This window comes from Bison bison, unplaced genomic scaffold (assembly GCF_000754665.1).
Source record: "Bison bison bison isolate TAMUID 2011002044 unplaced genomic scaffold, Bison_UMD1.0 scf7180017864061, whole genome shotgun sequence".
NCBI classification, from domain to species: Eukaryota; Metazoa; Chordata; class Mammalia; order Artiodactyla; family Bovidae; genus Bison; species Bison bison.
The window spans coordinates 4,910,662-4,924,736 of record NW_011494633.1 but is presented as its reverse complement, the minus strand read 5'-3'; the positions used below and the strand labels follow the sequence as shown (position 1 = coordinate 4,924,736).

The following is a 14,075-nucleotide window of genomic DNA, read 5'->3' as shown; positions in this document are numbered from 1 at the left end:
GTCCATGGGATCGCAAAGAGTCGGACATGACTGAGCAACTTCACTTTCACTTTTCATTTTCATGCATTGGAGGAGAAACTGGCAACCCACTCCAGTGTTCTTGCCTGGAGAATCCCAGGGATGGGGGAGCCTTGTGGTCTGCTGTCTATAGGGTCGCATAGAGTCGGACACGACTGAAGTGTCTTTAGCAGCAAAGACACCCATCTCCAAATATGACCACATTCTAATATATGTGGGGTTTGGGACTTCAGCATATGAATTTGGTGGGTGGGAAACAGTTTGGCCCATAACAGATACTTGCTAACACACATAGTGGTGTGCATTACAGAAGAACACCAAGGCTGGGAGATTCTTCATGGAAACAAGCCTGTGCTTATCCAGGGAAGATGTTACCTCATCCTTCAAGGTTGTTTGCTACAAACATAATGCTGAGAAAAGGGCCTTGCATTCTTGGTTCCCAGTAAGGATGTGCAGGGATGCTTAGGAGTCACGTGGGTTGTCTCTTTCAAGAGCATTGCAGTCAGAATCTTAGATCAAGTACAACTATATCATCCCGAGTCTTTATCAAGTCAGGTTGTGTTTTACACAGCTGTAGAATTAATCACGCCTCTCTAACAGTGACGTGGATTGCAGAAAAACCTGAGCAACAGCTCTTTAGTTTACAATAATTATAAATATCTTTCTCACCAACTAAGGAGTAAGTGTAGAGTTTAGTCCATTGTTCCCTGCTTTTATCACATAATGAGAAATATTTTTAATTCAAAAGAGAGATGTTTTCTTTACTATGCTGTTGTTTATAGCAAAAGGAACTAAAAAGTGTGTTCAGAGTAAATGAATGGAAACAATTCTTGTTTCTTCTAACAGATGGAATTGCCACATTTATATGTTCTGATTTTACTTTTGAACATGTTTGACTTTTCATCAGGAATAACATATAATAAAGGTAGGTTTCAGACTCTTACTCTCTAAAATAGAGAAAAGCTCCTCAGGAGTTCCCCTTTATATCCTTTCCTCACCAGCAGTAACAGTTTTTTCTTTTAGCACGTCTTCTTTACCTTATGTTCCAGTTTTTCCTGGGTACTATCTATTGTAGAGGTTTCTAATAATATCATTGTGCACATTGGGACTTTTCTTTAGCTATAGTATTACTTGTAAGTCATACAATATTTAAATTTTAAGGAGCATTTTATATTTACAAAGCTTAAATTATTTGGATAGATCTTTTTGATTTTTCCTCCATGAATGGTTACATGTAAGGTGAATTGTAAACTGAATTATAGGCTAATAATCTGAGAATTTTCTGAAATTAATGCATGGATCAAATTGACGAATTGGATTTTCATGGTGTAAAACTTTATAAAAGGAATAAGACAAATCCACCTCTATTTGTGCAGATTGTATAGCTTCTGTAGTTTCCGAAACTGGATCTACCAGAATATAGTAGATGCTCAAAAAAAATTGTTGACTGAGTGGATGGAGAGACTTGAGGCTCTCTTCTACACATGGATGTGTTGCAGAATTGGATGAGTTGTGGAGTGAACCAGTTCTATTTCCTATATCTGCTAGAGAATATATTACACAAATATGGATTAAGATTACAGAGTCACTGGCAAACTTATGAGACTTCGGAGAAGAGAGAGTATATACTTCCAACTGGGCACAGGATGGAGTCAGAGAAAACATTGCAGGAAAGATAGCGATATATATGGGTCCCCCAAATGTCTATGCAGGCATGTGGAAGAGTATCCCACAAAGACAGCACAAGGATAAGTGATCTAAGGATAAGTGATTTTTCAATCCCATCTTTCAACTTTGTAAAGGTTTTTATTGAAAAAATTTTAGCAAGCTTCCATCTTTCTGTACATCAGGTTTTTTGCATTTAAATAGTTTCAAACTGTATTGAAATTTCATTTGAGATATTTAAATTAAGTAAAAATTCCATTTTCAAATGTCTAGAGTATTACAGATATGACATTAATTATAGGTGATATATTTATGAGATTTCTTACAACAAAATCACATAATAATGTAAACATTTCCCACTACCTATATTCAAAATGCTCTCTCCACAGCATGCACTTTTTAAGGTATTTGATTTCATGTTCCTTGTTCAAATGAACCTTCAATTTGAAAGGACATATTGAGTCCTGATTTACTTTTTTGAAACTGTCAGCATATTCCTGACAGCCATTTTTCATTTCAAAAAGATCAAAAAATTTAAAACACTTTTTCAAAAATGATATAAAAAATCCCTAACTCATCTTTAAATTAAACAGTCTTTTAAAAAGTATTTTGCCATTGGATACCACCAAAACCCATGCTTATTATAAAAGATGTCTGTAGTCACTCTTCATCTAGCCCTACCTATGATGGGCTTCAGTACTTTGCTGCATCTGGCTTTAACTTCATTCTGCCAAAGAAAGCCAGAGCTGGACAGTATTTAAAGCTGTAATACCACAGTTTATTCAGGGACTGTTGCAATTGAGGAAAAAATATCTCAGTATAGAACTAGTCTCAGTTCCAAACACAGCATAGGCAAGTGGTTTAAAACTCAACATTAAAAAAACTAAGATCATGGCATCTGGTCCCATCACTTCATGGCAGATAGAAGGGGAAAATGTGGAAACAGTGACAGACTTTATTTTCCTGGGCTCCAAAATCACTGCTGATGGTGACTGCGGCCATGAAATTAAAAGATGCTTGCTCCTTGGAAGGAAAGCCATGACAAAGCTAGACAACATGTTAAAAAGCAGAACCATTTCTTTGCTGACAAGGTTCTGATTTTTCCAGTATCATGCATGGATAATAGAGTTGGTCCATAAACAGGAGGCTGAGTGCCTAAGAATTGATGCTTTTGAAATTAGTTTTCGAAATTAGCTTTAACATTTTAGGGCTGGAGAAAACCCTTGGGGAGTCCCTTGGACTGCAAGGAGATCAAAGTAGTCAATCCTAAAGGAAATCAACCCTGAATATTCATTGGAAGAACTGATGCTGAAGCTGAAGCTCCAATACTTTGGCCACCTGACGCACAGAGCCGACTCATTGGAAAAGACCCTGATGCGGGAAAGATTGAGGGAAGGAGGAGAAGGGGGTGACAGGATGAGATGACTGGATGGCATCACTGACTCAATAGACATGAGTTTGAGCAAACTCAGGGAGATAGTGAAGGACAGGGCAGTGTGGCGTGCTGCAGTCCAAGGGGTCACAAAGAATTGAACATGACTTAGCATCTGAAAAACAACAGCAATTGTATCTTTAAAATGAAAAAATGGGAGATTAACTTTATCTAGAGTCATGGGAATTTAAAATATACAATTATAATTTTTATTCTTTTAAAAATATTTCCTGTTTAAAAATATGTTTTTTAATGGAAATTCTTCCTTAATGACCTAAAATATACATACATGTGTTTGTATTATTTAGGTGACACAGAGGCACGCTTTGCTTGTGATAGTGAAGGGATTCCCCCAAGGGATGAAATGATCAAATTGTATCTTTCCTCTGATGACTTGGTAAGGTCCATTACTAATAGCATGTGTTTTACAATCCCTTGTACTCCTTTTAAGTCCAAATGTGAAACCAGTAGCACTGTACTCTTTTCAAGTATCTTCTACCATTTTCAGACTTCAGGAGGTGAAATTAGATATAAATAATTATCCTTTCTATTTCATTTCCCTTGGATCAAGTGAAATATTTCATTTAACCATTGAGCACTCTGGGTAGTTTGCTTTCTTTTTTTTTAAGATGCCTCCTTCCTCTTTTTAAAAAAAGATTGGCTGTAACAATCTTCATTTTTTATGAATCTAATTTGTTCATTTGAAGTTTGACAGATGTAGCCTGTTAGAGAAAGAACATTACCTCACATGAACTTGGGAAAGAATCTTTTCCTTTCATAACAAGTACCACATTGCAGTTGTCATTTTGGGTAAGGGTTATTTGATTCCTTTGATTCAAATAATGACAAAGTTTAAAAAGCACAGCAAAATAAAATGTTGTTAAGATAGTCATGAAGCAAATGTTAACAAAAATATAAGTTAGTGAAAATTGCACAGATTGTCTAAAAATCCATGATAAATACAACAAAGAAAATGCTCCATAAGGACAAATACGTTTATCCTAAAGTCTGCTTTGACTTAGTTCCCCATTCCTTCTTTGGCATATGATATGCCAAACATATATTTAATTTTTTATTTTCAGCTCTTATGAAGTTCATGACATTTGAGTCACACATGTCTTTCCTGTTTGTGATTGAATATTATGGGAAATGAAGAAGGAAATGGCAACTCACTCCAGTATTCTTGCCTGGGAAAGCCCATGGACAGAAGAGCCTGGTGGGCTACAGTTCATGGGGTTGCAAAGAGTCAGACATGACTGAGTCTCTGAGTACATATTTTAGAAAAGAAATGGGCTCTAGAGAAAGAGAGACTTACAGAACTGGGGTCAAATTTCGGTTCTACCATACATGGGCTGTGTGGCCTCATGCAGCCTCTCTAATCTTCAGTTTTGTCCTTTGTGAAGGCGAATTATAACCTAGTTTTTGGATAGCTGTAATGTGCTAATTCTAGAAGGGGCTTCCCTCATGGCTCAGCCAGTAACAAATCTGCCTCAATGCAGGAGACCTGAATCGAATCCCTGGGTTGCAAAGATCCTCTGGAGGAGGGCATGGCAACCCACTCCAGTATTCTTGCCTGGAGAATTCTATGGACAGAGGAGCCTGGTGGGCTACAGTCCATGGGGTCAAAAAGAGTCAGATATGACTGAGAGATTAAGCACATCACAGCACAGTTCTAGAAGAGGAATTAGTAGAAATAATAGTTAACATTTATAAAGTATTAACGTGTGTCAGGCATTTTTCTAAGCATTTTCATGTTCATTATAACATTTAATCTTCTTTAAGATAAGTACTATAGGGAAGTACTGAACCTCCCCTCTTAGGTTCTGTGGCTGGGCCCTGTAAAATAAACTGACAAAAGACAGATTGAGCAGGAGATAAATATGAACTTTGGGAATTCCCTGGCAGCCCAGTGGTTAGGACTCAGCACTTTTACTGCCATGGTCTGGGCTGAATCCCTGATTGGGGAACTAAGATCCTGCAAGCTGCAGGGCACAGCCAAAAATAGAGAAAAGTTTATTTACATGCAATGCACATATGCATAGGAGAACTCAGTGATGAGTAACTCAAAGGGGTGCTTAGAATTTGGAGTTTATATACCATCTTAACAAACAGCAATAAATTGTGGAGAAGTGATAACACCTTTGTATTTGGGGTTATCTCCCGGTTAACCTGGAGAAGGCAATGGCATCCCACTCCAGTACTCTTGCCTGAAAAGTCCCATGGACAGAGGAGGCTTGTGGGCTGCAGTCCATGGGGTCGCGAAGAGTCGGACATGACTGAGTGACTTCCCTTTCACTTTTCACTTTCATGCATTGGAGAAGGAAATGGCAACCCACTCCAGTGTTCTTGCCTGGAGAATCCCAGGGGACCCGGTTAACCCCCTTAGTATACAAATCCCATTAGGTCAAGGATTTTTGCCTGTTTTGTTCACTTCTGTTTCCCCAGCACCTATGATGCTGCCTGCTTCATGGTAAGGGCTCAGTAAATATCCTTGGAATGAATGTTTCCTCATTTTATAGATAGGGAAACTGAGATTCAGATAGGTAACTTGCCCAAAGTGACCTCTACTAAGAGAACCAAATGAGATGAAGCTCATCTTATCTGTACTGATTTTCAAGAAAATCCACTATTTATGATCACTACCTTTTCATTTACCTTCTCACAACTGGGAAATATTCAATAAAAATGCAGTGAAATGATTTTGCTTCATACACTTGCTTCTTTTTTATTTAGACACAAAATAATGATGTTAATAAAATAGAAATTTCTACATGTGATAGCATTAGGCTTTGATTTTATGTTTATCAAATATACTAACTTTATGACCATTTCTATGACAGAAAATATTATAGGATGTATTGAAACCTGTTATGACACTAGCATAATAGCTTACTGACTTTTGAAAAGTGTACTTTTCAAAATAGATTTTTTTTAAGTTAGACTAGAATTACTAGAGATAGTAATCTTTAGCAGCATCTACTTTTCATAGATTTCTCCTCACTTTTAAATTAATGTAAAACATGCTTCCCTTCATTAAATTGTCACTACTTGCTTTTGTTTTTCTCTTTCCCAAAGAAAATCCAGTGTTTTTTCCAATCTGAAGTTGAGTTTACTACAAAGGAGTTTCTCAGCGTATTCACATCAGCAGGACTTGCTCCCAGCCTGGAAATCATAAATAGTACATACACGGGGGTCTTCCACTTTAATTTAACTTTGGTAATTACATTTTATTTTATTCTATGATATATTATTAACAAGAATATTGTTCCTTTTAGCATGTGTTTTTAAAAACAGCTAATCTGGCAATATGGTTTAAATCCAATAATACATTGCTATACTTTTTACTTTAAACAGTGATATTCTTTTAAGAAATTAAGAGAAGAAAAGAAAAAGATTTGTATTTTTTATTCACATATTCATTATTTCTACTGCTATTCATTCTTTTCTGTAAGTATAAGTTGGCATTTGGTGTCATATTCCTTCAACAATGAAGAACTTTTAGCATTTCTTACAGAGCAGGTGTACTAGCAATTAATTCTCTGGATGTTTTTTGCCTTTGAAAATGTCTTTATTTCATTTTGGGTGGAGTGAGAGAGGGTAGCAACTTTATTAAGATATAATTTACATACCATACAATTTGCCTTAAGTGTACAATTAAATGGTTTTTAGTATATTCACAGAGTGCAACCCTCACTACTATCTAATATTAGAACACTTTCACCACTTCCAAAAGACAACCCATACCCACTGACAGTCACTCCCCATTACACTTTCTGCTCCCCAGTATTAAGCTACCACTAATGTACTTTCTGTCTCTTTGGATTTGCTTATTTGAACATTTCATTTAACTGAAACTGTATAATATGCAGTATTTTGTGAATGGCTTCCTTCAGTTATAATATTTTCAAGGTTCATCATGTGATAGCATATATCAGTACATAATCCTTTTTAATGACATTATATTATGATCTCCTTCATGGATCACAGCCTTGTGATCCATAAGCTTGCATAACTCAATGAAGCTATTAGCCATGCTCTGCAGGGCCACCCAAGAAAGTTATAGTGAAGAGTTCTGACAAAATGTGGTCCACTGGAGCAGAAAATGCCAAACCAATCCGTAGTCTTGCCACAAGAACTCCATGAACAGTACAAAAAGGCAAAAAGATATAACCAGAAGATAAGCCCCCTAGGTTGGAAGGTGTCCAATATGCTACTGGGGAAGAGTAGAGGGCAATTATGAATTGCTCCAGAAAGAATGAAATGGGTGGGCCAAAGCGGAAATGACACTTGGGGAAAGTAAAGTCTGATGCTGTAAAGAACAATATTGCATAGGAACCTGAAAGTTAGGTCCATTAATCAAGGTAAATTGGATGTGGTCAAGCACTGAACATTGAGTTCACCAGCAAGATGAGATGGCAAGAATGAACTTCTTAGGAATCCATGAACTAAAATGGATGGGAATGGGATGGGAATTAAATGGGTCATTTAATTCAGATGACCATTATATTTACTACTGTGTGCAAAAATCCCTTTGAAGAAATGGAGTAACCCTCATAGTCAACAAAAGAATCTGAAATGCAGTAGTTGGGTGCAATCTCAAAAACGACAGAATGATCTCACTTCATTTCCAAGGCAAACCACTCAACATCACAGTAATTCAAGTCCAGGCCCAACCACTAATGTCAAAGAGGCTGAAGTTGACTGGTCATATAAAGACCCAAAACAATATCTAGAACTAACACACACACACACACACACACACAAAATGTCCTTTTCATCATAGGGGATTGGAATGCAAAAGTAGGAAGTCAAGAGATACCTGGAACAGCAGGCAAGATTGGCCTTGGAGTACAAAATGAAACAGGGCAAAGGCTAACAGAGTTTAGTCAAGAATATACACTGGTCATAGCAAACACCCTTTTCCAATAACCCAAGTGATGACTCTACACATGGACATCACCAGATGGTCAATACTGAAACCAGATTATGTTCTTTGCACCTAAAGATGGAAAAGCTCTAGACAGTCAGCAAAAACAAGACCTGGAGCTAACTGTGGCTTAGATCATAAGCTCCTTATTGCAAAATTCAGACTTAAATTGAAGAAAGTACAGAAAACCACTAAGCTGTTCAGGTATGACCTAAATCAAATCCCTAATGATTATATAGTGGAGGTGATGAATGGATTCAAGGGATTAGATCTGATAGAGTGCGTGAAGAGCTATGGATGGAGGTTTGTAACATTCTAATGGAGGAAGTGACCAGAATCATCCCCAAAAAAGAAATCTAAGAAGGCAAACTGGTTGTCTGAGGAGGCTTTACAAATATATGAGAAAAGAAGAGAAGTGAAAGGCAATGGAGAAAGGGAAAGATATACCCAACTGGGGCATCCCTGGTGGTTCAGTTGGTAAAGAGACTTCCTGCAATGCAGGAGTCCCAGGTTTGATCCCTGGGTCAGGGAATATCCCCTGGAGAAAGAAATGGCAACCCACTCCACTATTCTTGCTTAGGAAATCCCATGGACAGAGGAGCCTGGCAGGTTGCGGTCAGTGGGGTTGCAAGTGTCGGGCATGACTTAGCAACTAAACCACCACCACCACGATACACAACTGAATGCAGCATTCCAGAGAATATCAAGGAGAGGTAAGAAGGCCTTCTTAAATGGACAATGTAAAGAAATAGAGGGAAACAGTAGAATGGGAAAGACTAGAGACTGCTTTAAGAAAATTGGAAGGACTTCTTTGGTGGTCTAGTGGTTAATAATCTGCCTGCCAATGCAGGGGACCCTGGTTTAATCCTTGGTCCAGAAAGATCCCACATGCTGCAGAGCAACTAAGCCCATAACTTTTTAGCCTGTGCTCTAGGCCCCTTGGAGAAGGCAATGGCAACTCACTCCAGTATTCTTGCCTGGAGAATCCCAGGGACGGGGGAGCCTGGTGGGCTGCAGTCCATGGGGTCGCTACGAGTCGGATATGACTGAAGCGACTTAGCAGCAGCAGCAGCAGCAGCTAGACCCCTAGAGTCACACCTGATGAAGCCCATGGGCCCTAGAGCCCATGCTCCATAAGAAGAGAAGCCACCACAAAGAGAACCCCAGGCACCACATCTAGAGAGTGGGCCCTGCTTGTCAGAACTAGAGAAAGCCTGTGTGCAGCAACAAAGACAGAGCTCAACCAGAAGTTAAAAAATTAATAAATGAAAATTTTAAGAAATAAAATGAAAATTGGAGATATCAAGGGGACATTTCATGCAAGGATGGGCATGATAAAGGACAGAAATGGCAAGGACCTAACTGAAGCAGAAGAGATTAAGAAGGATGGCAAGAATACACAAAAGAACTATACAAAAAAAAAGGTCTTAATGACCCAGATAACCATGATGATGTGGTCACTCACTTAGAGCCAGACGTCTTGGAGTGTGAAGTCAAGTGAACCTTAGGAAGCAAACAAAAGTAGTGGAGGTGATGGAGTTCCAGCTGAGCTATTTCAAATCCTAAAAGATGATGCTGTTAAAGTGCTACGCTCAATATGTCAGTAAACTTGGAAAACTCAGCAGTGGCCACAGGACTGGAAAAGGTCAGTTTTCATTCCAGTCCCAAAGAGCATGCCAAAGAATGTTCAAACTACCACACGTTTGCATTCATTTCACATCCTAGCAAGGTAATGCTCAAAATCCTTCAAGCTAGGCTTCAACAGTATATGAACCAAGAACTTCCAGATGAACAAGCTGGATTCTTTCCATTTATTTAGGTTTTCTTGAATTTCTTTCAACAAAGTTTTGCACTTCTTTTGTTAAATTTATTTCTAATATTTCATTCTTTTTGATGCTGTTGTAAAGAAAATTGCTTTCTTATTTTCATTTCCAGATTGTTCTTTGCAAGTATATAAAAAATACAATTAATTGTTGTATCTGATGTCCTGAAAACATACTGAACTCACTTATAAATTCTAGCAGGTTTTTAGTGGTCACTCTAATTTTTGAAAGACTATTTTGTAAGATGTAGAGTTTCTGAGTGATTTCATTTGCTTTAAGCATTTTGAATATGTCATTCTGCATTTTGAATATGTCACCTGACATCATTTTTCCTGGATGAGAAGCAAACTGTTAATTTTGTTATTGTCCCCTGTATGTAATGTGGCATTTTCCTGTTAGTGCTTTTAAGATGTTCTTTTTGTATTTACTCTAATTGAGATTCTCTAGGCTATTTGGATTGTAAGTTTACAAAATTTTAAAAGTTTTCAACCACTACTTCTCCAAAGAAATGCTCTACCCCTTTCTCTCTTTTCCTGCCTGGGACTCTAACTGGGCACATTTTTTTTTTTATAATAGTAAAAGATGTTTATCAGTTTTCACAATCAACAGCCAGACAAAAAAGTAAAAGATTATTACAATTGCAAGCCATAATGGGAACATGATTAACTTAACAATATAAAATAATTACACACAATCTGGGGGTTGTCAAGCAGAGTGATGTGGTAAGTGAAAGTGCATACATGCACATGTTTTCATCCGCTCAGCCAGTCTATGTCTTTTGGTTGGTGCATTTAATCCATTTACATTTAAGGTAATTATAAATACATATGATCCTATTACTGTTTTCTTAATTGCTTTGGGTTTATTTTCTTTTATTTTAATTTAATTTAATTTTATTTTTAAACTTTACATAATAGGGTTTATTTTCTATAGATCTTTTCCTTCTCTTGTATTTCCTGCCTGGAGAAGCTTCTTTAGCATTTGTTGTAAAGCTGGTTTGGTGGTGCCGAATTCTCTTAATTTTTGCTTGTCTGGAAAACTTTTGATTTCTTGATCAAATCTGAAGGAGAGTCTTGCTGGGAAGAGTATTTGTGGTTGTATGTTCTTCCCTTTCATCACTTTAAATATATCATGTCATTCCCTTCTGGCTTGTAGAGTTTCTGTTGAGAAATCAGCTGATAACCTGATGGGAGTTCCCTTGTATATTATTTGTCATTTTTCCCTTGTTGCTTTTAATATTTTATCTCTGTATTTAATTTTTGTCAGTTTGATTACTATGTGTTTCAGTTTGTTCCTCCTTGGGTTTATTCTTCCTGGGACTCTCTGTGCTTCCTGGCCTTGGTTGACTATTTCCTTTCCCATGTTAGCGAAGTTTTCAGGTATTATCTCTTCAGATATTTTCTCAGGTCCTATCTCTCTCTCTTCTCCTTCTGGGAGCCTATAATGTGAATGTTGGTGCATTTAGTGTTATCAGAGGTCTCTTAGGCTGTTTTCATTCTTTTTTCTATATTCTGTTCCATGGCAGTGATTTCCACCATTTTGTCCTTCAGGTCATTTATCCATTTTTCTGCCTCAGTTATTCTGCTATGGATTTTTTCTAATGTATTATTCATTTCTGTTTGTCTGTTCTTTAGTTCTTTTAGGTCTTTGGTAAACATTTCTTGCATCTTCTTGAACTTTGCCTCCATTCTTTTCCCAAGATCCTGGATCATCTTCACTATCATTATTCTGAATTCATTTTCTGGAAGGTTACCTATCTCTATTTCATTTAGTTGTTTTTCTGGGATTTTATCTTATCCCTTCATCTGTGACAAAACTTTCTGCTTTTTCATAGTGATTAACTTTCTGTGATATGGTTTTTGTTTCAGCTGCTGTGAAACTATGCTTCTTTTGCTTCTTCTGTCAGCCCTCTAATGGATGAGGCTAAGAGGCTTGTGTAAGCTTCTTGATGGGAGGGACTGGGAAAAACTGGGTCTTGCTCTGGTGGCCAGGGCCTTGCTCAGTAGTTTTAATCCAATTATCTGCTAATAGGTGGAGTTGCACTCCCTCCCTGGTAGTTGTTTGGCCTGAGGTGACCCAGCCCTGGTGTCTTTAGGCTCTATGGTAGGGTTAATGGTGAACTCCAAGAGAGTTTATGCCAAGTGCCACCATCCCTGTGGTGAGCCCCTGCTGACCCAGGCCGCTACAAGAGGCCCTCCAACACTAGCAAGTAGTTTTGGTTCAGTCTCCTATGGGGTCACTGCTCCTCTCCTCTGGGTGTTGCTGCACCAAAATTTCGTTTGTGCCCTCAAAGACTGGAATCTCTGTTCCCCCCAGTCCTCTGGAAGGCCTATAATCAAACCCCACTGGCCCTCAAGGCCAGATTCCTGAGGATTCCCACTCCCTTTGTTGGATTGTCAGGCTTCCCAGCCTTCACAATAGTGGGGTTCAGAACCTTCACAATAGTGCAAGAACTTCTTTGGTATTATTGTTCTTTAGTCTGTGGATCACCCACCTGGCGTGGATGGGATTTGATTTTATCATGATTGCACACCTCCTACCATCTTGCTGCAGCTTCTTTTTTGGACATGGGGTGTTTTTTGGTGGGTTCCAGTGTCCTCCTGTTGATGGTTATTCAATAGCTAGTTGCAATTTTGGTGCTCTCACAGGAGGAGATGAGGACATGTTCTTCTACTCCACCATCTTGAACCAAAAGCTCAATTGGGCACATTTTGGAAAATGTTTTATCAACCCACAGATCTCTATAGCTCCATCTATTTTCCTTTAATCATTTTATCCCTATTTAAGACTGAATAATCTCAGTTGTTATATATTTAAGTTCACTTATTCTTTCTTTGGCCCTTTCCAACCACATCCTTCCTCCTGCTCCCCCATCCACAGCCCTTGACCCTTCCCAGCCTCCCCCCAACACAGGCCACCAGGAGGGCTCCTGAGACCCTCCCCCATGGCAAAAGTCTTCTTGCATGTGACTCATTCCACTGAGAGTAGGAGGGTGTAGGCTAGACCGTGGACTGCCAAACAGAGGCCTGAGGTGCAGGGAGGTCAGTGTACCTTAGTTTCTTCCTCAACAACAACTGAATTTTTATAGTATCTGAAAATTGACAGGACTTCCCTGGTGGCTCAAATGGTGAAGAATCTGCCCACAATGCAGGAGACCAGGTTTGATCACTGGGTTGGCAAGATCCTCTGGAGAAGGGAATGGCTACCCACTCCAATACTCTTTCCTGGAAAATCCATTGAGGACCCTGGTGGTCTACCGTCCACAGGGTCGCAAAGTGTCAGACACGACTGAGCGACTAACACACACAGTTAATATTTTATCTGTTACAGTTTTCAGCCTAATTATTTCCACTTGGTTTTATGATTTTATTTTTAATTTCAATACTGGATTTCCTATCCTTTCCCTCATTAACAAATTTTCCTTAAATCTCTTTGCATATTTGTAATAGCTTCTTTGAAGTCTTTGTCTGTATCTGAATTCATTCTGTGTCAGTTTATGGTTTATCTTTTTTTACCTGAATATTAGTTACATGTTTCTGTTTATTTTCATATCCTGTTATTTTTGATAGAAAAGTGACATTGACAATAGTAAGCTGTAGCAACTCTGGATTTTCCTATGTTCTTATAAGAATTTGCTGTTGTTTTTGTTGGTAGTGATCTAAAATACTATTAATTGACCTGGTGTTGCAGTCCTTTAATGGACCAGAACCTGGTGGTCCGGAGTCAATGATAAGAAAGCAAAAGAGAGAAAGAGGCTAGTATTCCCTGGGTTATGCAGAGAACCAATAAAGAACCAATTCATATTTAAGCCCTAGGACAGGGCTTGTACCACTTACAGAGGCACAGGGTGTCCTCTTGAAGAGGTCCTGAATGCTGGGAGCGAGCTCCACCCATGACAAAGGTCATGAGGAAGGAGGCTCGGCATACGCAAAGGCAGGATCAAGCCTCAGGAGTCCCCCTGGAAATTCTCGAGCATCTACCCCCCCAAACCAGAGTCTGCCTACTTTCTGCTTTGTGCTTTCACCTACACCTCTGACTTTACGGGGGGCTGTCCCCCACTACCTCTCTCTGAAAAAAGAGTTAGCTTACAGCTCCAGTTAATAATTCCTGGGTGTGACAGTGTTTCAACCTACAAACTCCTTTGGAAGTCCTCTAGCCTGCCTGAATAGGTTTTCCGGCCACATGTGATTGCTCAGAGCCTCCCAACTGT

The 14,075-nt window shown here is 38.7% G+C and overlaps 1 protein-coding gene across 1 annotated transcript in view; it reads left to right on the top strand.

Moving 5' to 3' along the window:
* The first annotated feature begins 864 nt into the window (after positions 1 to 864).
* The window catches only part of CATSPERB (catsper channel auxiliary subunit beta), a 121,108-nt gene continuing 107,897 nt past the window's right edge, over positions 865 to 14,075 (top strand). The window contains exons 1-3 of the mRNA XM_010836181.1: positions 865 to 943; positions 3,424 to 3,512; positions 6,191 to 6,331. Coding sequence (XP_010834483.1) covers positions 865 to 943; positions 3,424 to 3,512; positions 6,191 to 6,331 — 309 coding nt within the window. The remainder of the gene's footprint in view (positions 944 to 3,423; positions 3,513 to 6,190; positions 6,332 to 14,075) is intronic.